Source organism: Nyctibius grandis, chromosome 13 (genome assembly GCF_013368605.1).
Source record: "Nyctibius grandis isolate bNycGra1 chromosome 13, bNycGra1.pri, whole genome shotgun sequence".
NCBI lineage: Eukaryota > Metazoa > Chordata > Aves > Nyctibiiformes > Nyctibiidae > Nyctibius > Nyctibius grandis.
The window spans coordinates 457,800-481,925 of record NC_090670.1 but is presented as its reverse complement, the minus strand read 5'-3'; the positions used below and the strand labels follow the sequence as shown (position 1 = coordinate 481,925).

The 24,126-nt window shown below is 55.1% G+C and overlaps 1 protein-coding gene across 1 annotated transcript in view; it reads right to left on the bottom strand.

The window, feature by feature from the left end:
- Positions 1-3,786: 3,786 nt before the first annotated feature.
- The window catches only part of AR (androgen receptor), a 39,522-nt gene continuing 19,182 nt past the window's right edge, over positions 3,787-24,126 (bottom strand). Inside the window, exons 3-8 of the mRNA XM_068411787.1 lie at positions 20,589-20,705; positions 15,292-15,579; positions 11,211-11,355; positions 10,378-10,508; positions 9,916-10,073; positions 3,787-8,929 (exon numbers count right to left, since the gene is read on the bottom strand). Of these exons, the coding sequence (XP_068267888.1) occupies positions 8,774-8,929; positions 9,916-10,073; positions 10,378-10,508; positions 11,211-11,355; positions 15,292-15,579; positions 20,589-20,705 (995 nt within the window). The 3' untranslated portion in view covers positions 3,787-8,773. The remainder of the gene's footprint in view (positions 8,930-9,915; positions 10,074-10,377; positions 10,509-11,210; positions 11,356-15,291; positions 15,580-20,588; positions 20,706-24,126) is intronic.

Below are 24,126 nucleotides of genomic sequence, written 5' to 3'. Positions count from 1 at the left end.
CTTTTGTTCTTCTTTCCTGGCTCCTTGTTTCTCTGAAGTTTCCTATCAGGGCTGTAATTTTTCCAGAGATGGAAACACAGCATGTTTTAGGGAAGGAAACTTTTCTTTCTTATTAGCCCTTGTAGTAACTGATCACAGACTGGCACGAGCACCGAGGCACCTGCCCAGCAGTTCTGGTGCCCCAGCCCACAGGTACGTGGTTTACTTTCTTAAGGAAAACATTTCGATTTCATCTGAGCAAGAAAAGTATTTTCCAGTGTAAGTAAAACCGTGTAGGTTCTTATACAGAGAGAGGAGATCAAAACAAGAAGTTTCAATGTTTGAGCCTGAGCCTCAGTCAGGCCCTCCCAGAGGAGGTTGGAGGGTGAAAGGCACGCTGCAGCAGCCACAGCTACAGGATAAATTTAGGATGGAAACGTACGTAGTGGAGCACTGACCCCTTCAATTTATGTGCTGCACAGAGACCCGTAAAGGCGCAAGAACCCACCCACGCAGGACTTCTCGCAAGATCAGAGTCTTAGTTTAAGCTCCATAATTTTCTCTGGCCCAACTCGCTGTACAATGAACCAGACGGATGCTCTGATTTAGGACCAGCTTTCTGCACCCGATGTTTTCTTGCAGCTGTCGGGAGCATTAACCGGCCTGTACATCCCTGAATCAAGAGTGGGGCCACCAAAAACATCCTGCGGTTGGCTTGAAAAACCAGGAGATGCTTTGAACCAGGAAAAGCTGCGATGTCTTTTATTTTCCTCATATTTTTCAGAAGTTTATGGCAGAAATGCTTTCACAGACTCTACTGGAGCCTGGGAGGGAGCTCCTAAAAGGCAGAAGTTGTGCAGGTTCTTGAAAGCGTATGTAGACATGGCCCTTCCCACAGAGGCTTAGAGAAATGCACCCCTTCACCCCCGCAGAGCGTTTCCCCCCAGGAGCATCCTTTGCTCCGCGTCCTGCCCGCCCCGGTCCCTCCTGGCACCGTGCCCCTGCGGTCGCCCTGCTCCGGCGGGGCCCTGCCCGCCCCCCCCTTGGCGTCTGCCCGCTGGCAGCAATTGTGGGCAAGGAGCAAACCCCAGAGCTGGCCGCCGTTCTTCGTGTCGGGAGCACACGAGTCGGCGTGACCCCGCCGAGGGCTGCGGCTGCCCGAGCCCGGGGCGGGCGAGGGCACAGAGCCCCGGGTGCCGCTCCCAGCTGTGCCCGGCGCTGGAGGTGCCAAGTGCCGAGCCGCAAACTTCATCAGCAGCGAGAACAGGCAGCCCTGGCCATCAAACAGCCGCGGTTCTGGCGGCTCCAGCACCCCTCCAGGGCCGCAGCGAAGCCTCCTCCGCGCTGGATGCCCCTCGCCCGGCGCATCGCGGGCTGGTGCTGCAGGAGGGATCGCCCAGGTAAGGGCTGTGCCAGCGGCCCCTGCCCTGCTGCTCCCCAGGCAGGGGTGGGGTGAGCTGCGGGGCTGATCGGGACCTGCCCCACAGAAAAGGCGGGGACAGACGGGGGGCACCTGAAAGCACCACGTGTTGCTCCCACGGGGGTTCGGGCTGGGCTGAGCTGGGCAGGAGAGGAGCGGGGAGGTGCCAGAGCCCATCGCCACCTTGGTGGGGCCTCGGGCTCACCCAGGGCTGCCCCGGGGGGCTGCAGCAGCGCTGGCACGGCCCGTGCCGAGGGGCGGTGGGACAGCAGCAGCCAGGCTCTCCGCGGGCTCCAGCTGGAGCCTGGAGGGCGAATTAGTCTGTCCCAGAGGGAGCTGCAAAAGGTTGTTATGCAAATCAGAGAAACTGAACCAAATTTAAAGGACTTTCATTATAAACAGTTAATTTGCTCATTACCAGGCCCTGTGGCCCCCGGCACACCGTCCCACTCCCTCATCACAGCTGGGAGCCCTTCACCATGGGGTCTGTATGAACAGCAGGCTCGGGCCATCGGGCCATCAGGCCATTGGGCCATCGGGCCATCAGCTGTGGTCACTTTGTTTCCACAGCCCATGGGCAGGCTGAGCCCCTTGGAGAGCTGCTGTCCGGACGGCTCCTGGTCCTGGGGCTCCTCCTGGACTGGGACAAATAAGTGCTGTAAGATGTCACAGGGTGGTGGTCTGATGGCTGGATTCTGACCCCTCAGTGCAATGCAGGGGCACGATGTGCACAGGCACGAGCCAGCAGCACGGCTCAGCCCCGGCACGGCTCAGCACCAGCACGGCTCAGCACCAGCATCGCTCACCCTGCGCCCGTCCAGCCGCAGAGCTGAGCCTGGCTTGGCAAAGGGGACAGAGGAGCTGCCCAGACCACGGGGACAGGAGCTGGTGTCTGCGGCTGGAGAAGGAGCAGGGACCTCCCCACCATGGGGCTTCAGCAGCAGGTGGGTGTCCTGTGGGGAAACGGTGGCCAAGCCGCACTGTCGGGGGGGGTCTGGGTGCTGCTGGCCAAGGGCCATCCACCTCCTGAAATAATCCTGCGGGCAGAGCAGCCCCCTCCTCCGGCTCAGTGCAGGGCACCCTCGGGGGGGTCAGGGCAGCCCAAGCCCGAACCCTGACACGCTCCCAGCCCCGGGGAGGGGAACCGCTGGCACAACGAGTGTTTAAAGTGACTTGTCAGCGGTTCAGGAAATTGAACAATTTTTCTGTTTTAAAAATTTCCCACTGGCTGTTCTGAGGACAAAGGCAAGTAAACTGCTTCAAAGCACCGAGCTCTTTTAGGGCTGCTTGACATGAGGTGTCTGCAGCCAAAGAAAGAAAAAAAAAAAAAAAAAAACAAGATTGATTCCTCGATTCCTCCCTTGGTTTCTGCTGTTTGAGCCCATCCTGCAGCAGACGGGCCAGCCCTGCAGCCCTCTCAGACCTCCCAGCAAGCCCTCCTCCCTGCTGAAAAGTGTTGCTTGCTCTAAATTGAATGGTTATTGTGGATACGAAGTGGGTTTCTGCTCCAGAGCAAGACCATTGCCAAGGACAAGGCACTTTCCCCCATCCCTCGGGACTCTGGGCTGCACCGAGCCCCCCCTGCCCACGCCCCCCATCTCACGCACTATTAGAAACAACCAGGAATATCAGCAATTTCAGTGTAACTTGCAGGTCACGGTGAACGTGGTGGTGGGTGGATGCATGATGTGGCAGGAGCGTGACAGAGTGAACCTGGTCCATGCCCTTGGGCCAGCCCCAATCCTCCGCAGACCCAGACCAGCTCCCTCACTCCTCGCACAGCCACAGGAAGGACGGGTCTGTCACACCGTGACGCGTTGGACTGGTGGCCCCAGAACGTCCCGGGGGACATAGGTGGCCAAGTAAAAGTTTGATAGGGGGACACTGGGGCTAACGCGGTGCCAGGTACCTGGGACGGCGCCGCAGCCCGGGAACGGGGTGGATTTTTTTCAGTATGTGTCAATTAAGGATGAATTTTGAAAACACCCTCGTGTTTAACCGTGAGTCAAGTAGAGGGGCACCAGGGTCTCTGCAGCCAACTAAACATGGCACGACCCCACACGGGCAGGGCTTTTTGTGCTGCTAAAAGTACCTCGTGCTGCCAGCTTGGGGGGTGTTGGTACACGCACCGCCGCTGCGCGATTACACACCAGACGCTGCTGGATATTTGGGGGCTGATGAGGTATTATTTTGTTTTTCTAAGCTCTTTGGTTGGTCTCACAGCGAACAAACCGCTGACCCTGTGCAGTATTTACAGCTGTGCCTTGAATTAAGAAGTGGGCCGATAAGCAGGCTTGTTTATTGCTTGGAGAGCGTGGGTCAATTTTCTAAAGAAGTTCCAGCAGAATGGATTTACAACTGCTCATAAAGACACCGAGAACAACAAGGAGGAGGAGGACACTGGCCTTTATTAGCTCCTTGCTTTGAGAAATACATTAATCAAATGAATTCAATTTAAAAGACCCAAAGAGGCATATACGAAAGGATTAGTCAATTGATGTGTAAATGAAGTAACAGTTCAGACGTGTGATTAATAGAAAAATCTGACTGTGGAAAATAGCCCATGAATGACCCAACGTCCAGCCTCGGCCACGGAAAAACGACCCCCTTATTCCTGGCCCCTTCGAGAGCCAGTGTTCGTCACACCGGGTAACGATTGCATGCACGTAACAAACAAAAGCCGAACGCACGCACAGAGCAGGGCTCCAGCAAAGGAGTTCTGCCTGTATTGTACTCGGAACAGCAGCAGGTTTTAAGATTACAAAGAAGAGCCAAACACCGAGCGCGAAGGTCTGCCCCACGGCACGGCACAGCCCCAAAGGGAGGATTCTCGTTCCCCCTCACGCAGCGGGGCTGGTTCTGACCTCACCCCGGCTGCCAGCCGGCTCCTCTCTGCGCCCACGAGCACAGACACCCTCCAGGCACCGCCATCCCCGGGCACCCTCCGCCTCCCGCCGGCCTCGGGGGCAGTGTAACATTGCAGGGCTCCGCTTCCATGTTCTCAGTTCCGATTAAAACCCACCTAACGTCCTTCTCTAGAAGCAGAATTCGCCCTCGGACGCTATTAATTTGGCCAAAACTCTGCCATTTCTGAAAGGCGGCTGAAAAAGACTAAAGTTGCACCTGTAATACGATTGCAACAGTAATAAAACGGTGTAAGCTTCGCCCTCGCTGCACATCCCGCAGGGGTAAAGGTTCCCCATGCAGCAAAGTCCCACCGAGACCAGGCAAAGGCTTTTCCCTGTCACACGCAGGAGGCTGAAAGCTCAGCCCTCACCGTGGGAAATAAATAACCTGGAAGTCTTCCTGGCTTGTTCTTTTCCTCTGGCAGCCCTGCAGCGTCTGCTCCGGACCGTACCCAGCTACGGCCAAACGAGCGGCTGCAGAGACGACGCTTTGTTACCTCCATGACTACAGCTGTGGGCTGGGAGTCCCCCCCCCCAGGCACAAAGGCACCAGCCATGAGCTTTTTGGCTTCTCGCAAAGAAAACAAAATATATCAGTATAGAGAACTCTTTTTATTACAGAGACATGTTAACAAATAAAAACAGCATTAAACTGCCACGGAACACAAAATACCCGGCACAGAGAGCAGCTTAGTAGAAAGTCACCGTGGTTTTACGTGTGGTGCAGGTGTTTACTGCTTGAATCACAAGTGCAGGCTCCCCTGTCATCTTAAAAGGGAACGAGCAAAAGTCCCTCCGTGCTGCCGGGGAGCAGCTGAGCCAGCGTAGGTGGGCGCGGGAGGGCTGCAGCCTGCACCGTCCTCCTCCAGCCCCACATCATCCCCCTGCAGCCCCCTCCAGGCCCACACCGTCCCCCTCCAGCCCCACGCCGTCCCCCCGTGCAGCGGGCACCAGGACGTGACGGTGCAGGACACGACTTGGCCAGTCGTTACGGTACAAGCCAGGATTTCCGTGCCTCGAAAAGTCTGCCTTGAAACAGTTAGAAAACAGCTGCCGCTCTGTAACGCCAGGATTCTGCCCTGAAGTGCAAGGACACTTGGTGCAGTCAAAGAGGGCAGAAATAAAGGACACTGCGCCGTCCCCCAAGTGCAAATACTATCCCTGTCTAACCAGGATCAGCTACAAGAAAGCTGGAGAAGCAGAGACCGACACCAGCCTGTGCCAGTGTCCGCTCCATTCACGCCGTGAAAGGACAGACCTCTGAAAGCTGGGCAGCACCTACCCAGAAAAAATTATTAAATTAAAAATTTCCATTACTATTGGCACAGACTGACTCATCTCCTGAAGAAAACTTAGTTGCAGTGAGTGTGCAATCAGAAAAGAAACTCTCTTAGAGCATCACATTCCACAGGTATCTGTAGCAGTATAAAATGGGGCGTGCTTTTTTTAATATATATATGTTTAACATATATTATGTTATTGAAGCACCTCGGGAGAGAGGTCAGGGAGCAGAGCAGCAGCTGCACGTAGCAGGGAGCTGCAGAGACAGCCCGTGCGGGCAGTGGCTCTGGGGGAGGCCAGCTCTGCCCGGGGCACCAACAGCCCCTCGCCTGGGGCAGGGACACCTCGGGTGCCACCTCGGGTACCACCACGTCTGCTCCCCGGCCGGGCGAGGCAGCGATGCCAAGGGCGGCCCCTCTCCCAGGGCCTGATAGCTTCTACATGACTGTGAAGAAGATGGTGAAATTCTCTTTGCTTTATTAAAGCAAAAGTAGACAAGAAAACGCAGAAGGAAACACAAAGTACAAAGATATAGGGCAGGACCTGGGCTTTGGTATGTCTTACGCCTCCTTTTTCCCCAGTTCCTGCAGCAGCCCATGAAAATCAACGAGGAAACAGTGTTAACCCCCGCTGCAGATACACACACCGGCGCTGGTGATCCTCGCTCCCACATCCTCCAGTCACCCCTCTAACAACATCACAAAACCTCAACTTTTGAGTAGAAAAGTTCACTCTGCTGCTGAAGAGGCACCGAGCAGCCCGGCAGCGCGGGGCTCGGGGTAGCTGTGGTGGGGGCTGCCCTGCGCTCCTGCTCCCTCCCGAAGCACTGTGCTTCCACCAGCGATCAGTGCATGCAAATCCCTGTTAAGTTTGATTTCTTCCCAGTCTCCCAGCAGAAAAGCACCCAGCAGGGTATCTCCACTCTCATTAACTAATGAAAACATTACCAACGTGAGCTGGGGTGAGATAAAAGCTCTCCAAGAGGAGCTATTCCGATGGCTCGTAAACACCCTCCTGGTGATGACAGAGACCGGGCACCACCACCCCGCTGCTCACTGTGCTCTTCTGCTAAGAGCCAGACCGTGTCCGAGGGGAGAGGAACGCACCAGCAGGGTTTTTTTAACTGGTTCATTTGCAAATGTCAGTAGATCATATCAACATTTAAAACGCTTGCAGCCCTCTGAAATAGAAGCCACAGAGAACACCGTGCTGTTAGCTGGCATTCAGGACATTATCTACAGAGTCTGTTGCCACCTACACGAAGGGATTTCAGGGGGAAGAGCAGGATCAGCGCCGTGTCTAGCAGGGCAGGAAAACCCACGACAAACAGCTGTAAAGAGAGACCCTCCCCTTCGATAGCTTTGGGTTTGTTTCCTTACCCCTGCCCGTAATGAAAATCCCACAGCGTGACTGAAAAGCATCAGGAAAATTAAGTGTTTGTTCTTGCTGAGAGTTTGCAAAGAGCCCAGACGTGCCACGGGGGCATCTGCCTGAAGAGCTGAGGGTAACGCTCAGCTCGTGAACGGCCCGAGCAGCAGAAGCATCAGCACTGTTCTCTGCTGGCCCAAACCTCATCCCCTTCGCTTTGAGACGTCTGGCAAACGGAAGGAGCTGCCATTACACGGGGAAATGCAGCGCGATGGGGTGGATGCGTCTGATCAGGGTCACTGCTCCAGACTCCGGCGTTTGCTTCGTGCTCGTGGCATCTGTGCCAGGGTACCACACCGGCGCCCTGGGGGGGGGGACAGGGCTCGGGGGTATGAAACGGCGTCAAGCCAACACTCACGCCCGACAAACAACGCCTGCTTTCCCCAGATACCCCCAGGAGCTGCGGCCCCCCAGCCTGTGCGGTTTGCTGGCCATGCACTGAGCACCCTGTGAGCCAGGGCACCTTCATCCATCAGCCGGGGCATGGGCTGTGCCACCCCTACGGCACGTGGAGCTGCTGGGGACAGGCGGTGCACGTGGGACGGTGTCCCCCAGGCTGCCATCAACCACCCCCATTAGCAGGAGCCGCGCGCGCCGCTCGGAAGGGCAGAAGGTCTCCTCGGCATTTCCTTTACGATCCCCAGAGCCGCCTCCCAAAGGGCAGGACCAACGCAGGGGTCCCGTGGCCTCGCAGCTCCGGCAGGTCCCAGCCCCGCTGCTTTGCTCCCGGGCGCTCGTCTGCCAGCATCAGAAAGAACCGTTGGGATAAAGGGAAAATAAGTCGTGTGGCTGGAAACGTGGGGTCTGCGGGCAGCCAGGAGGAGCCGAGCTGGTGAGGGGCTGGGCAGGGGCTGCGGGCGCCCACAGGAGGAGGGCAGAGCAGGAGGTGTGAGGACGTCAGGCACTTGCAGAGGTGGGTACGACCGTGCTGGAGGAGCAGCAGCTGTTACGGACGGGAAGGTGACTGCTGAGCACCCGGGGGGCCGGGGGGCAGACCGAGATCCAGCTCCACTGGCCTCAGGAGAAACATCCCAGGTGGAAAACAGCACCCATCCACCACCACCACCTCTGGGGACTTCCAAGGGTCACCTGCCCCTCCAGCCCTTCTGCTGCCAACCCCGTAAGGCTCCACCAGCCAACATCAGCAATGCAAACGCGTGGGCTGCGGGGCGCGGACAGCAGCAGCGTGGTGTCCAGAGCAGACCCCACCGTGGCTGCACAGCAGCTGACCCAGCAGCGGGTCCTGCAAATTCATCAGGCTGCAAAATCCATCTCGTCCCCCATCTCAGCCCTGTTTCTCTGCTGCAATTTTTTAACTCCTCTGCTTCCCAGCACCACAATGCAAATAAAAAGCCCCAAAGGAGGCCAGTGAAGTAACCCACACCCAAACTCACAGGTTCAGCCTGCTGCTTGTCTTGTTCTGGTTTTAAAACAACACCCAAACCCAACAGCTGCTGGCATTTCTGCCGTCGCCCTGGGCCACTAAAAGTCACTGTGGAAAACACACAAACGAGAGAGCGCAGGCGTGGTGCCGCTGCCCCCGTGCCACAGTCCTGTCCCAGCACGGCGAGCCGCCGAGGGCGGGCAGGTCGGTTCGGAGGTACCTCAGGAATCCCAGGTATCGCTGGGGACTGTCCGTCTCCTTGGCACACCGCCTCTGCGGAGGGGACTCCCCAAGGCACTGCAGGACAGTAGTGCAGAAACAACAGCAGGAGATGGCTGCGGTGGGGCGGCAGAGCAGGGAGGTCCCTCCAGAAGGTCACTGCGCGTGGAAGTAGATGGGCTTGACCTTTCCAGACAGGATCTTGGGGACCTGCACGGAGATGATCTCGGCCATCATCTCAGGGTAGTCCACGCTCACCATATGTGCCTTAATTAAAAGGTCAAATGTAAACTGATGCAGATCCTTGGCAATCTGGGAAAGGAAGAAAGGTTGTTAAGCCAGAAGGGGTTCCCCCGGGAAGGCGCGGCGCAGAGGGCAGCGGGCACGGCAGGCCAGGGCTGCACCTCGCTGCAGAGGGACCTGCTCTGCTCTCCGACCATCGCTGCCTGGCCAGCAGTTACCAGGTGGCCGGGATGCACCCCGAGGAGGAGCAAGGGAACCACCCAGCCTGGCAGCACGGAGCATATTTTGCCGTGGTCCTTCACACTCAGACATTACTGAGTCCCACAAAAACGGGAATGTATAAAACCAGCACTTTCTCACTCCTACAGACACTTGTCTTACTGTGTGCAGATGCTGCTGGCTGCACTTATTAAGACTTGCTTCTTGCTGGTAGACACAGAACTGTACGGGCACGGAGCTGAGCCCCAGGGAAGGGGCAAGGTCTCGCTCACGTGTCACCAGTACAACTTTAAGTCACAAACAGAGAATTTGTTTTCACCCCTGCAATCAGAGAAGATTCACTGGGGGCACTGAGACTGAGCTGTTCTGCTAGGCTGACGATGGGGAAGTATCACCTACAAAGAGCTTTTCATTGCTAAAAAAGGACGCCCACAAACCCGAGCACGAGAGTGGTCATTGCAGGGAGTGACAGACACAGACAACTCTCGCTCCCTCAGCAGAGCTGGTGTCTGCCTTTTCCCTGTCACTCAATCTGGGAGCACACCGCAGCACCGTCCCTGCAAAGGTGTGCCAGGAGTTAAACCACAACGAATCACAGAATCCTCCAACAGCCCAGGCTGGAAGGGACCCCGAAAGGTCACCTCGTCCAGCCTTCCCTGGGAAAGGGAGCCTGGATGGGACGACCTAGCGCCCTGCCCAGTCGCATCAGGTAAACCTCCAGGGATGGGGACCACCACCACCCTGGGGAGGTTGTTCCAGTTGTTCTCACTGTACAAAGCTTCTATCTGATATTGTTTCTTATGTGCATAGATGGACATTTCACTGTCCTCTCTTACAGGATGCACGGAGTCCAGGACCTTGGTGAGCTGGTAAAATCGCCGAGAGCAGGAGGTAGGGTTCTTCCTCTTGCAAGCGATGATACGGTCAAGTTCCTTAATGTAATTCATTCGAAGTTCATCGAAGAGCTTCTGGTTCTTCAGGCCATCCACTGGAACTGGATGGAACAGGGGAAGGAAACAGTGAGAGCTGCCCAGAGAGCGGAGAGGATAGAAGGGCAAGAGGAAGGCCGAAGAAGTGGTCAGTGTGGACCTTGGAGGAAAGACCCACCCACCAGCTCTGCTATGGCCCCCACTGATCAGCTCGCCGGGCTGCTGCTCGCCCCAGGACCCACGCTGAGCCCTCGTTACAGCAGAGGGGCACGGTACCAACCGGCAGCGCTGTGGCCCCGCTCAGGAGCCATGTGCGGGGGTCCCCTACAGCAATGGGAGCTGCGGTGAGGAAAGGAGGTGGGTGCTTACTAATACTGAAGAAGAGTAGAGCCTTCATACAGAGGAACTCCTGGGGCGTGATCTGAAGCCAGCCGAACTCCTGCGAGAGGTGCCGCATCCGGACGCACTGGCTGTACATCCTGGACTTGTGCATGCGGTACCTGGCAGGGCGACACACGCGGGGAGGTGAGAGCGCCTGCGGTGTGTGGTGAGGGCCCCTCTGCCCAGCCCGGCAACCCCTGGGACCTGCAGGGCTCGTCTGGCCCTCAGCCCCCCTCAAAAACCACGGCGATGATTCACCAAACGTGGCTGCCCGCGAGGGACAGGAGCTGAGCTCGGCCTCTCGGAGGGAAGGGGTGGGTTTGCCTTCTGCTGCGCTTAGTTACTGGTTTTACGCTCTTCTACCTCAGTGTCAACAAACCCTCCCCAAGCCTAAGCTGGTGGTACAGCAGAGGGAACCCATCAGAACACACAACAACGTGTGTGGCCGTTTCTGCTCGCTCCAGCTGACCAGCCAAGCTGCAAACAGGTGCTCAGACCCCTCCGAACAACGGCAGCTCTGTGTGCACCAGCCCTGCACGCCCAGCACCGGCCCTTGCTGCTGCCCTGGTGGAAGTCAAACCCAGGGCAAGGCGGAGGGAAAGGGAAGAAGGAGCAGGAGAGACATTGCAGCTCTCCTTACTGCTCCTGGAGATTGCTGTAGAGCAATGAGAGGGGGAAAGCAGGGCCCTCCTATGCTCTGTGGGCAGCTCTGACAGCAGGATTGCTCAAGCTGTACAGGATAGCAAACCCCTTGTTCTCATTTCTCACCTAGTCTGACCCGGACAAAGCACACTATCAGATTGCTGTTATTTCACACTTACTCATTAAAGACCAAATCCGGAGCGAAGTAAAGCATCCTGGAGTTGACGTTGGTGAAAGATCTCCAGCCCATAGCAAAAACCATGAGGCCCATCCAAGAGTACTGGATTATTGACATCTGGTCATCCACGTGCAGGTTGCGAAACCCTATTAAAAAACGAGAGGGACATTACAAATTAACATTGGCTTCCTGCAGCTCCCAGGACTGTTTTCGTGCAGACTCCAGCTCTGCCGCAGCGCTCCTGTCGTGACAAGGTGTCCTGCAGCCCAGCCTCAGCCCGTCCCAGGACACACAGGCGCAGCTGGGTGGCACAGCCACAGTGCCAGCAGCATGGAGCTCCCACCCCGATGGGCAACGGGACCCAGGCAGAGCCGAGAACTGCAGCTGGGAGGGGAGAAAGGGGGTCTGCAGACACAGGAGGGGACAGAGCAAAACACGCAGCAAAGCGTTTTAAAGGCAGGCAGTGACAAGGGGCAATAAATGCCATCTTCCCCCTAAGAGCCTCACAGACCTTCACAAATCGTATGTGAAGGCTTTGCGAGACCCAGTGAGGTGACCAAGCATCATTCTGCAATGGACTGGGCAGAACGGACACAGCAGGATGGATTTAGTGACTCCCCAAGTCCCCGAGGACGCACAGGGGAACCCCACAGCCACCACTCCAAAACATCCATGATGACGAGGTGAGATGGTGTGTCAAGAGCGAGTGAAACAAACGGCCGGTGGGGATTTGTTTGCCTTGTTCTGCCAACAGAAATAAATCAGCTGGAGGGGAGCTGGAGCCCCAGCAGCCACACAATTAACTGTATCCCAGTCTCCAGGCACCGAGGCAGAAACAAGCCCTCCTTAACCAGCCGCCTCCTTCGGTGCAATCCTGGCACTCAAGGAAATAAGCCGAAAAACTTCCATTATTTTCAACCCTTAGGACTTCACCAAATTTATGTAAATGGGTTTTAATGTATAACGCTCGGCGCCAGCAAGGAACCCCGCGGCCCCATCACACCGTTACCAGACTGCTTCGGTTCCTCTGTCAAACACACACTGCATCTATCTAATGACTATGAAAACGAGTATGAAAACCTCTGCTGAACGGCAAACTAAACAAAAACATCCCTTAAATTCAAATCAGTGTTCCCAGACGGTGGTTCACAGTTAATCCCAGGCATGGCCACAGCACACGCACAAACGCCACCTCCACACTCGTAAGCAGCCAGATGTAACCTGGTTTCAAGAAAACCGTGTGTTATTTCAATCAGGCAGCTGCAGACACTAGTTCCCATCTAGGACTGCCCTTCCCTCAACCCCAGTACCAGCTTTTCAAGGCATTTCTGCAAGTATTTGTTGCTCCTATTCTTTGCTGTGAGAAGGATTTTGCTGCACTTGTTCATTACTTTGTAATTATGTTCACTAAAAAAAAAATATTTGCACGAGCTTTATCGGTGTTTAAGGAAAAGCATCTGAACACACCAGTTTTGGTGCTACAGGACTCAGAGTTCGCTTTCTGCTTCTCCACAAAAGCAAGTTAGAAACACAGTGAAAAGGAACCGCTGCCTCCAGGTTCGGAGCTGAAATGCCTTGAAACAAAACTGACTTTCAGAAGCAGACACCTGTGGTTTCCTGGGAACCTCCCCCTCCAGGCACCTCACAGGGTGTGTGCCCAAAACCGCTGTAAAAGAGAACAAATACAAACCCAATGCTGCAATGTAGTGTTAAATTTTTAGTCCTGGCGTAGGTTGAAGAGACCCAAATGAAGATCCCTCCTACGGAAAGGACTCAGCAGAAGCGGTCATGGTTTGCAGCCCGGGTTCTGCACAGCTCCGGGAATGAACTGAACACGTCCTGTTTGCTGCCAGACAAAATGATCTTTAAACTAATGTGTCTGAGTGCTGATCTAAGCTGACTGTAACACCTTCGCTGAATTTATGTATGTGGAAAAGGGAAAATACATCCTCCGCAGAGGACAGATTTTATGGATTTAATCAGATTTTTTAATTCTGTGTTTCAGCAGCTTTCTTGGCAGGCTGTGGTTACTTAATCTTTCCTTTCCAGGGAACCCACAGCTTGACTCTACCATCTCCTACGCAGAATTTAAACTGCGCAGGGTCCAAAGGGCCATACGTTACAATTTTCTCCCCTGGACAGGGGCTGATACTGCTACTGCAGGCTAGCAGGATCCAGGAATGCTCCTGCCTGGCGCAGTCTTGTGTCTAGGGTATCACAGACCTCGCTGGCAGTGCAGCAGCACCCTGCGGCACATCGATCGCTCTCGGTACGCAGGTGATGCTCCACGCAGGACACAAGGTTAATAATCCCCCATTAACCAATACTAATCCATGCCAGCACGGCCAGGCTGAGGCTGCCTCTACCACAGGTGCACCTTCCCCCTCCTCCCACCAGCACCAGTCACTGGAAAGTAAAACCTCTGCCCCTTCCCGCTGGTATATACCTGAACCAACACACACAGGGCTGCTCGCGCTCAGCTAAGCCAGCGCTTGTGCCGCATGTGCTCCATTACTGGGGAGAGGGGAGGAGGGGGTAACATCCCCCCCTCCCCGCAGACCTGCCGAGGACCCCGCAGCACGTCCAGCAGGCACCTGCCGCCCGCTGCCGGGCTCCTTCGGGGCAGGGCAGAGCCAGCTCTGCCCGCTCGGCACCAGGAACACCCGCTGCGACTGAACCCGCTGCTTTGGCCCGGCCTCGGGCACGCTCAGGCTCACGGCCGAGGCAGCAGCGGCGGGTCGAGCCCTCTGGGCTGCTCCCACCGCACCGTGCCGGCAACCGTGCTCATTACACAGCCTCCCATCTCCCAACAGACCCTGTGAGATCTTTCTGGTTTGGTCAGAACAACTGCATCCCGCTGTTTTAAACTGCTGGGGCTTTGTTTCCATTACTTCTCCCCCTGCACGCGTTCGCCCACACCGCCCCGAGCCTGCCGAGTGCCAGGCTGCCCAGCCGACCTGCGCACCCGGGAGCTGAAACACCTCTGCTGTACTAACCAAAACACAAATTACAGCCAGCAAACTGCCTCTCGCCAGGGGGGAGGATGCTGCACGCCTACCCAGAAAGAGAGGCGGCCGCAGCGTGTGCAGGGAAGGCAGCACCTGGGCACAGCCGCCCGCTCCTGCAGCCGGCCCGGTGCTGCCAGCTGTGCCCATCGCCGCCAGCTGTGCCCAGAGCCAAACTGGCTTTGCCTCTCGCTTGGGGCACAGCGATGCTAACGGTGAGGCCAGCACCGGCTCCGGGGCAGGGAGGGCAGCCAGGCAGCATCCCCCCAGCGCGCCCACGCAGGAGAGCCGGCCTTGGAAGGGACCCCGGGCCGGCGGAGGGGGCTGCGGGTACACTGCAATGCCCGCAGAGCGGTGACGGCTCAGACGGAAGATCATCAGCATTAATTTTGCCCAGATGCGTGGCCGGCAGAGCAGGCACCTGCCCCGGGGGCAGCGGTGCAGCAGCTCACACCACCGTGCCACCACACACTGGGGTCGGTGATCAGGTGCAGTACGGGGGAGCAGAAGCCTTTGATGAAGGGGGTTGTGACGATGAAAGTGCTTTTCACAGCCCTCTCCCTTCCCACTAGCACCACTGCAGTGTCACCACCTCAGCCCCCGGATTTCCTGTCCCCTTCGGTGGTGTCTGCGTGCACTTTTCTGAAGAAATCTTGATGTCTGACATAGATAAGCCAGAACAGAAAGCATGCTTTGTCCCTGGTTGCACAAGCTAGCTGAACCTTTTCTGACTCCAGAATATAAGAAATAGAATTCTGCATTTAAACCTATTCAGAGTAACACCCCGCCCGGACCCCCGGCCAAGCTGCTTCGAGGGGGACTGCTGAATTCCTGGCAACATCACACGTCTGACTGCATTTCATCACCAGGTTTTGGCATATAATGGCAAACTTATTTTGCCTCAGTTTCCTCCTTTGGTCATATCAAACCGCACATAAAGCTTGCATCGGCTGGGGTGGGTTTGGAGGAGCTGGTCTGCAGCCTGTGTCCCACCATCACACAGTTCCTTGGGCGAGTGTCCCCTGGATTTAGGAACGTGCCAGGGAAGGGATGGGATTTGTTAGTTTTCCTCCTCACCTGGCAAAGCCTTTGCCCATTTGACCACGTAGACCAGCTGCCTCTCCCCGAGCTCATTCAGGCTGCTCAGCAGGTTGGAGAAGGAGTCTGGCTGGCTGTTGTCGTGGCCGGCACACACCACGCCAGGCTCAATGGCCTCCAGGACGTTGAGGAAGATGGGCTGGCACTCATACCCATCGATGTGCGTCATCACCATCTTGGGAGCTTGCTCCTCGGTGGGGCTGGATGAGCTGGCTCCATCGGCGTCATCTTGTGTCTTCAGGTTACTCAGCTTCTTCAGCTTGCGGGCTGTGGGAATGACACATTCTAGTGTGAGACTCGAAAATAAAAAAAAAGACGAGGCTTCTTGACCTCCAGCTCCATCACTTATAGTTACAAGGAAGGGGAAGCTGATGGCCAGCGGCAGCTAGTCCTTCCGTGCACGCCGCCCAGAGTGCCCAGCATCACAGACCTCGCCTAAGGACAACAGGGAGCACACGCTGAGCAAGGAAATCCATTTGCTCATTAATCTTATATGGAAAAGAGCAAGGATTGTTCACATCCTCAGCCGTGACTGGTCTCACATCAGCTCCCACTTAGAAATGGAGAGGAAGAACTGGGAAAGGAGGGAAGAGGTGACTCGATTCAAATGTTAATTACAGCTGCCAGTCAGCGAGCAAGAGACACCAGGAGCGTCAGATGCCCGACTCCAAAGTTCTCAGGGAGTCAGTGTTCACCTCATGTGCTACCTGATGACAGCGCTCGGCACAACACAGGCTGGCAGGCCCCTGCAGACAGCAACAACTTTCACCCCTTACCGACGCCAAAAAACCCTAATTCACTAGAGACAAAAAAGAATCCTTTAATTCAAGCAGAGAATATAACATCAAACCAATTGTCCTTGGGGTTTTGGCTCCTTCATTACATGATACTTATCTCAGATTTCCTTTCAGCTCTAATTAGAAAAATAAGCAGCGAAACATAAAAACGTCAAGTTAAAGTGCAGCTTTGTAAATCAATTCAAAACGATCTTTAAGTAGTGTACTTTGGATGATCTACTGTATGAGCAACGGAGACGGGCTGCTCTGTAAAAAAGGAGGAGAAAAGAGTAACCAAACCAAGCGAGAGCAGCGGGAGAGCGGGGCTGCAGCGCAGCCCAACTGCATCTTCCCAAGATGAACAACCAGTGCCCACCAGGTCGTGTGTGTAAATGGAGCCAAACCCACACTGTACAAAACACACACATGGCTTGGTTTAAATGTTAAGTTTTTTTCTTAAAGTTGCTTTATCTAGTACTGAAAAATATTGAGTGAAGTAAGAGGAGAGCAAGTGACCAACCGTGGTGGCTCCAACCCCTCCGTGCTGGAGCACAGGGAAGGCAGATGGTAACTGCCCCTACCAGAGGAGCCCCACGTCTGGGCTTTCCAGGAGCAGCTGTTCCACGGAGCACCGAAACGCTGATGTTATGAGATGGAGAAGAGCTTCAGGGGTAAGGAGCAGCTCACATTGTCACCTGTGCAAAACCCCTCTTTGGTGGTAGCTCCTGCTGGGAGAGCATCGCAGGGGTTTGAAAGCAACCTTAGAGGACACAACTATACGGCATCACGATAAAATACTGCCCAGCGCGAACACGTCCAGGGAGCGCAGCGCGGAGGATTGTCGGTGACGCAGGCTCTGAGTTAACCTGCCCACCCCGAGGCTGGGCACGGAGCGCGCCGGCTCCAGCACGGACTTGTCACCAGTGCTGGGGCTCGGGGAAGTTCTGGGGACCGGGAAGAAAACTGCTTCTGCACTAGCAACGACAGCGCAACCCTCCAGCCCCAGCACCGCGCGCTGGCTTCAGCTGCAGGCGGAGTGTCAGAGAAGCTGAAACAGGAGTGACTTATACCCTGTTCTTTGAAGTTTTTATTAACACCAGCGTGTGGCTTGTTGAAACCAGACCCTGTCAAGCTCTCAGTCTTTTCTGGCACAATAATTTTAGTTGATAATTATAATAGTACTGCTATAGCAGACATTTAAGATCAATCTGAGTCAGTCGGGCCCACATGAATTAAAAAAACTCGAAAGATATATAATCAGATGGTACGGCTGACTGATTCACATCACCCAGGTGATACATCTCAAAAGTAATTATAAGTGTTGAAACAACATCAGACAGGTTTGTTTCTTACGAGGGCTGTGCTAGCGAATGTCTACATTCATTCCAAAAAGAAAATTAAAGGCTACTGAAGTCTGTACAACAATGAAAAGATGGGAAAACATCTTTAAGATGTCAGAATTTTACCCAGGCTATGCAGAAGGCTGAAGGGTTATTAAGCCACAGCCAACAAATACCCGCTGCGGGGACAGAAATTCAGCGAAAGCAGCTTTTTCAACCCAGCAAGCAAAGCCGTAATAAAGATCCAGTTGCTGGAAATGAAGGACAGACAAGATGAAAAACAGGGACATCTGTCACAACACTGAATGTAATTAACTCCTGCAACAGTGCAGCAAAAACGTGTTAGATTCTCCACTGCTGGAAACGCTTACCTCGGTACCAGGGGATTTTATGAGACACGAGCTCTACTTTAACCACAGCAACTGGACCTGAATCAGGACTAAACACCCACTCCTTGGGCTTTCACAGGCCATCGGCAGTTACTGCAGTAGTTTTCCAGCCCTGCCATCAGTGAAGTGAACTGGACGTTACGTGTTTGGGAGGTTTTGCCCCAGGACGGAGCAGCGGCCAGGCTGAAGGGGCACGGCAGACGCCCCGCAGCACGGCGGGCTGCCAGCTCCAGCCGCGGCAGAGGCTCGCACGATGGAACAGCCTGCGGGACCTCGCACCCCACCACAGTGTGAACAGGAGGTGCCTTAAACCCGGAGCTGCTGAGCGGCGTGCGGGGCCAGGCCGGGGCAGGGCAGGGGGCCGGGATGCCCGCGTGTGCACGGGGCCGGCAGGATCCATGCGAGCACCTGCGCTCGCAGCAGGAACCGGTGCTGCCGGAGAGGGAGGACAGTGCACCAGGATGGAGCACACAAACCCACCATTATCACTTTTTTTTTCCTTTTTTTTCTCTTTTTTTTTTTTCTTCTCCTTCTCTTGGGCTTTGCAGTGTTGATTGGGAGAGAAGATTCTGTTTAATGGATTTCAGCTTGCAGGTCAGGGTGATCTCAATCAATAATGAAGTGCTTCGACGTATTGCCATTCTGTGCCAAAGCAGAGTCCTAAATAAGGTATTCAGCGTGTCACCTCCTCCTCCTCCCATTAAACATCCTGAGAGCTGCGGCTCTGCTGGTCACAGGCGGCTCTATTATACCCTACAAGTGACTGGTAATTAACAGGCGGTTAAAAACAACTGTTTGGAGCTTGGAAGCCTTTTCAAATGCTCTGCCTCTCTACTGTGGGAGAAATAACTGTGGACAAACTCATAGCATGCATGTTTTTAACAATTGCCTTTAAACCGACATTCAAAACAAATGTAAAACAGCCCAGGCAGAACGGGTCAGGGTGACCCAAAGAGCATAAGAATAAAAAAAAAGGAGGGGGGGGGCTATCAGTATTAGCATTAATTTTGTCAGTGTGTCCTGCGGGAGGAGGTTACACTGATGTATGTCTTCTCTTACTTAAGGAAATCTCACCAGAAAAAAGCCCTTACAAACCAGAGCACGCTTGTTTTGGATGGCATTACGAAGCCCTGCGCTGGCCGCTGACCAGGGAGCTGCGTTTGGCTCCTCGCCCCCGTCCCCTGGAGCCCAGCAATGCCATGGGCAGGGTGGCAGCAGCCTGGTCCCCCCATCCTGGGTGGACAAGGGAAGGGTCCCGGAGGAGGGTCCCTGCTTCCCAGGAAGCCATGGCTACGAACGGCCACCAGTGGTCACGCCAGTGACTGTCACCAGGAGGTCCCGCAGGAAGGCGTGCGGGCAGGCACGGGCCAGGCGCCTCTGCCCTCGCTCCCTCCCGGCCAGGCTGGGGCAGAACCCGTGCAGCAGCCACTGGGCACCAAGATGGAGACAGCTGCCTGGTCACCCCAGCAAGCCCACCGCCTGCCTGGTCGCATCGGGTGGGCTGGGCACCCCCCCTCGGGGCTGGCGTCGTGAGGTTTTAGGACTGCGTCACCCCTTGGGACATTTGTTTTTGCTGCTGGCTACCAGGAGGAAAGGAGTGTTTAGATGTGTTTAAGACAAGACTGGACATGGCACTTAGTGCCATGGTCTAGTTGACAGGGTGGTGTCAGGGCAACGGTTGGACTCGATGAGCCCAGAGGGCTCTGCCAACCTGGTTGATTCTGTGATTCTGTGAGTGAGCTGCACGTCTCTGCGTCACCCCCTCCCCAAGAGCTGTGTCCCCACCGTGCTCCAATTTACTGCCCGCTGCTGCCACAGCAGGGGCGAGAGGCCGGCTCCTGCCCTGCCGCCTGCACGTCTTTGGTGGTCCCTGAGCTGTGAGAACTGTCCTGGGGAGAAACAAAACAAAACCACTGCTCCTCGATGAGCAATAAAGCAGAACCTTTCCGGCAGCAAGTTCTTCAAGACCACGTCCCAGCAGCTCCGGGAGACACTGCCCATCCCAGCGATGGGGCAAGTGTTTAAACCGAACTGTTGGCACATCCAAGGAGCCAGGACTCCCCCACGTCCCTCTGCGCTGCGCTGGCGCTGCCAGAGCCTCTCCGTCCTGTACCACCGTGACCCCCCTCCCCTCCGCTCCCAGGGGCCTTTTCCCGTGGGTCAGGCCCACCCCATGTTTCGGGGTATTTGCTTCCTCACTCCCGCATCAACCAAACACAAAGATGAGCCACTCGGTGATCTACATTGTGGCTTCTACATTTTGAGCAGAAAACCTCACATTTTGGACACGGGCACTCTGTCACGTTTTGGTAGAGCTACAGGTTTCGTAAGAGAGACGAACGGTGTCAAGGATCTTTACCAGTGATACAGGAGCAGCTTCCATTCAGCAAAGAAAAATATTCGTGCTGTGATTTTGTAAAGGAAAATGCCCCTTTCTGCAGGGGAAGAATCATCTGAACACGGGAGTGCTCTGTTCCAAGAGGCTCTGGGGTGAGTGAGCATCCAGCTAACCCATCTGTTTACATTTTTTCAGATTAACAAGCTTTTAAGTTAAGGAAAAGAATGTTTCCTGAAACTCAAACAAAAGTTTAATGAAATTCACAGTTTTGGTATTAGAAACCTGCGCACGTTTCCCAAAGCTCACCACGCTCCATCAGCCCCGTTTTTTCAGACATTTCCTGACTTAACACGCCAGGTACCTTCGCTATCTGCAGGACTAGCCCAGTGCCCCGGCCCACCCCAAGGACCCCGGGACGTTACCCAGACAGTACCTCCGAGAGTCATCCCGGCCTCGTAGCACTTCCGCAGGCGGCAGGACGGGCAGTTCTTCCTTCGGAACTTGTCGATGGTGCAGTCGTTGCGGCTGGCACAGAGGTACTTCTGCTTCCCTGCGAACAGCAGAGGAAAGGGCACGTGGGTGGGGGGTACCGATGAGAGCAGGCTTACAAGGGGAAACGGGCTCACGGTTTCTCAGGGTCACCAGCATCGGGAGAGAAGAGGAAGAGAGAGGAGAGGAGAAGGAGAGGAGAAGGAGAGGAGAAGGAGAGGAGAAGGAGAGGAGAAGGAGAGGAGAAGGAGAGGAGAAGGAGAGGAGAAGGAGAGGAGAAGGAGAGGAGAAGGAGAGGAGAAGGAGAGGAGAAGGAGAGGAGAAGGAGAGGAGAAGGAGAGGAGAAGGAGAGGAGAAGAGACGGAGAAGAGACGGAGAAGAGACGGAGAAGAGACGGAGAAGAGACGGAGAAGAGACGGAGAAGAGACGGAGAAGAGACGGAGAAGAGACGGAGAAGAGACGGAGAAGAGACAAGACCATATCAGGGGTCTGGTTTCCCAGTTCATGCCTCAGCAGAAAATGTGAGTTGGAAGTTGGTATTTTTAGGGAAAACAGCGCAGTTCCTCCTCCGCTGCCCCAGGAGAGGGTCCTGTGTACAAGCGCTGGCCGCCCGGCACGCAGCCGTGGTCACTGCTGTCTCTCCATGCTCCAGCACTGCTCTGTGCCTGCTTTGGCACCAAGAGCTCCAGGGAGAACAACCACTCTGTGCTGTGCAGCACAGCACAGGTAGTCAATAAACAGCAATTTAAAAGTAATGAAATACGGACAGATTGGTTCTCATACATTTATTGCTTGGCTTTTTGCTGCGACGAGCCGTTTTTCTCCCAGAACACCTCCAAAACACAGTCTGACCCTCCTGCCATGGCACTTACCGATAGCGTGCTGAGTCCGGTCCCCAGACAGCCGCCTTCCCTCTACAGCCACAACTCTTTACAGTGCTTTTTGGGGCTGAATTACTTTTTGTGCCACCCATTAGTACTGACTGGGTTTGTTGTCTGCAGGTTACAGACACTGGGATTGGGAGCTGACTGCACGGCGAGCTGCTGCCCCACAGGCGCTGCCGCCGTGGCCTCATGCCGGGCTGGCCCCAGTCACCCTGTCCCCTGGGCTGCCCTCGCAGCCAGCCAGGAGGAAACCTGCCTGTAAGGGAGACCCTGGCAGCAGCAGGTTCAGGGGGGCTTGCAGAAAATTCAGAAGTTACTGTCAGACCTACCTCAGACCCACTTGTTCAGCGAGCAGCCCTTAGAGCTCCACACTTCAGCTCCTTCTTTTTTTTTACTGCCTCATTTGCTCGACATGCCAAGAATGAACTTTCCTTCCTGACACATCATTTGTTTTCTTGTCAAGCCTAAACACGTTCACTGGATCAGGATTTATCTGATGTTCTTCGTAGCGTTCCAAACTAAACCGCTCTCGGTTAACAACAGAGCTGTGCACCTCAGGCTCTGCCTAAGTAGCCTACATGGGAAGTCAGTCTATATCCAGCTTAGCCTTTATCCATCATCCTGCAAGTGTTTGCTTGCTGTATTCTCATAGGAAACAGCCCTTTGGAGTCATCCAAGAGCCACTGAAAGGATGAGGTTGAATCGAACCGATTAATGCACCAGTTTGGACAAGAGATGCGCGGATTTTGGTGCCCTGATGCAACAACTCCCCACCTCCCACACGCACACCCACAACTTCTGAAGATACCAGGATCAGAAAAAGCAGCAAGTTTTTAGCAGCCCGGTATCACAGACCTCGCTGGCACCGTCTGCTGCTTCCCCATCGCCCTCCCAGCTCCGGGGAGCAGCTCTGCCTCCTGCGCCCGGGGCGGGAGGAGCCCACGGACGGTCCCACCGCCCCATCCTGGCGCTGGCACCACGGGCCAGCCGCAGCCCCCACCCGCAGCCCCTCAGCACCGGGGCGCAGAAAAGCCCCTGTAAGGCTGAGCGTGTGCCCAGCTCCTCCCCACGCTGCGTGCGCACGGAGCTGGGCCAAAGGGCTGCAGAAATACCACACGTCTGAACTCCCTAGAACCATCCTCGTTACAAGCTGGTCATTACGCCACCCCCAGCGCCTTAGCTGGTAAGGCTGGAGACATAACGGGGCAAGAGCACGTGACACCTCACTAAACCCTCTAACGCCGTTCTCATCAGCCCCTTCTCACCCCCTCCCCTCGCTCATTACCAGCGTTAAGGACCCTTGGACAGGCCTCCCAAGCAGTGATTACACCAGATCGCAGAGAACACAAGCACCATCCTCTCTTTCAACAGCCCATTGAGGAGGGTGAGTAACAAACAACTTCAGCTGAAGATGGGTTACTTGGAGTTATTTTTATGCCATGGAAAATGAGTGCTGAGGCCACACTCTCTCCACTCGACCTCTTTACGTGCGCACATCACACAGGAACGGACGCGCTGCTTTCCCAGGCACGGAGAGCTGTGAGGTGGTTCTGCCCTCCTTCCCCTCCAGCTGTCACCCTGTCTGGTGACAACGTCTGACACTGGGATGGCTCCAGAGCCCATCGAAACTACCACGAGTATAAACTTTTGTTGAGTTTAACACTGGAATGATTTTTTTTCTCCTTTTTTTTCCTGCAAACAATAGAGATGCTTTCTCATAGCACTCCAAAGCAGAGTGTACAAACCTTTATGTACAGGTCTAAACTTTAAACACACTCTCCCACTTTACCCAGCAGTCCTGCTCTTTGCTAAGCCCATCACTCAGACTCTTTACAACGGGGGTGTTGGCAAGGCACCAGCCTCAGATATAACCACCCAGCTGACGACATCGCAGATGTATGCCTAGAGAAGACCCCTCCCCTCCCTGCCTCTGCCATCACCGAGCCCCCCTGCCCGTCACCCGGGACTGCCCTGACCATCCGGAGCAGAGGGGAAGAGCCTCCAGCCTCGACCGAAAAGAAAGATTTATGGAGCAGGATTAGTTGCTCAATCCAGAAGTTATTTAACCAAAAGCCTGTTGCCACATGAGTCGCTGTGCCCGGAGTAGCTCTCCCTCCCAGAAATCAAAGCAACCTCTGCAAATGTCTGGAGTAAGATTTACGATCGTGAATGTGAAACCCCATTAAATGCCTTTTGGAAGAGAGACACATCGTTGCATTTCAGGGCATAAACCAAACCCTGACAGCTGGGGGATAAGGCCACGGATCCCCCAGGGTCTCAGGTAACCACAGGGGCCCCAGTGCTCTTCTGTAAACCTCTGGTCCCAGCCCTCAGCTGGGCTGAGGCAGGAGCTGAGCTGTGGGCTTGGTGCTGGGACCGCTCTGACGTTCCCACTTTACACCCCCATTAGAAATAACCAGAGGGCACCGCTATGAAGCTCTCGGGAACCAGCACTAAGCCACTATTAATAAACCATCTTTGCAAAGTCACTTTCTTAATAGTCACCTGTATTTACCAGAAGACTAAAGAAAACAAAAGGAAAGCATCCAGCCCCGGTGACACAGGGCAGGCTTCAGCACCGGCGCCGGCTCTGCCTTC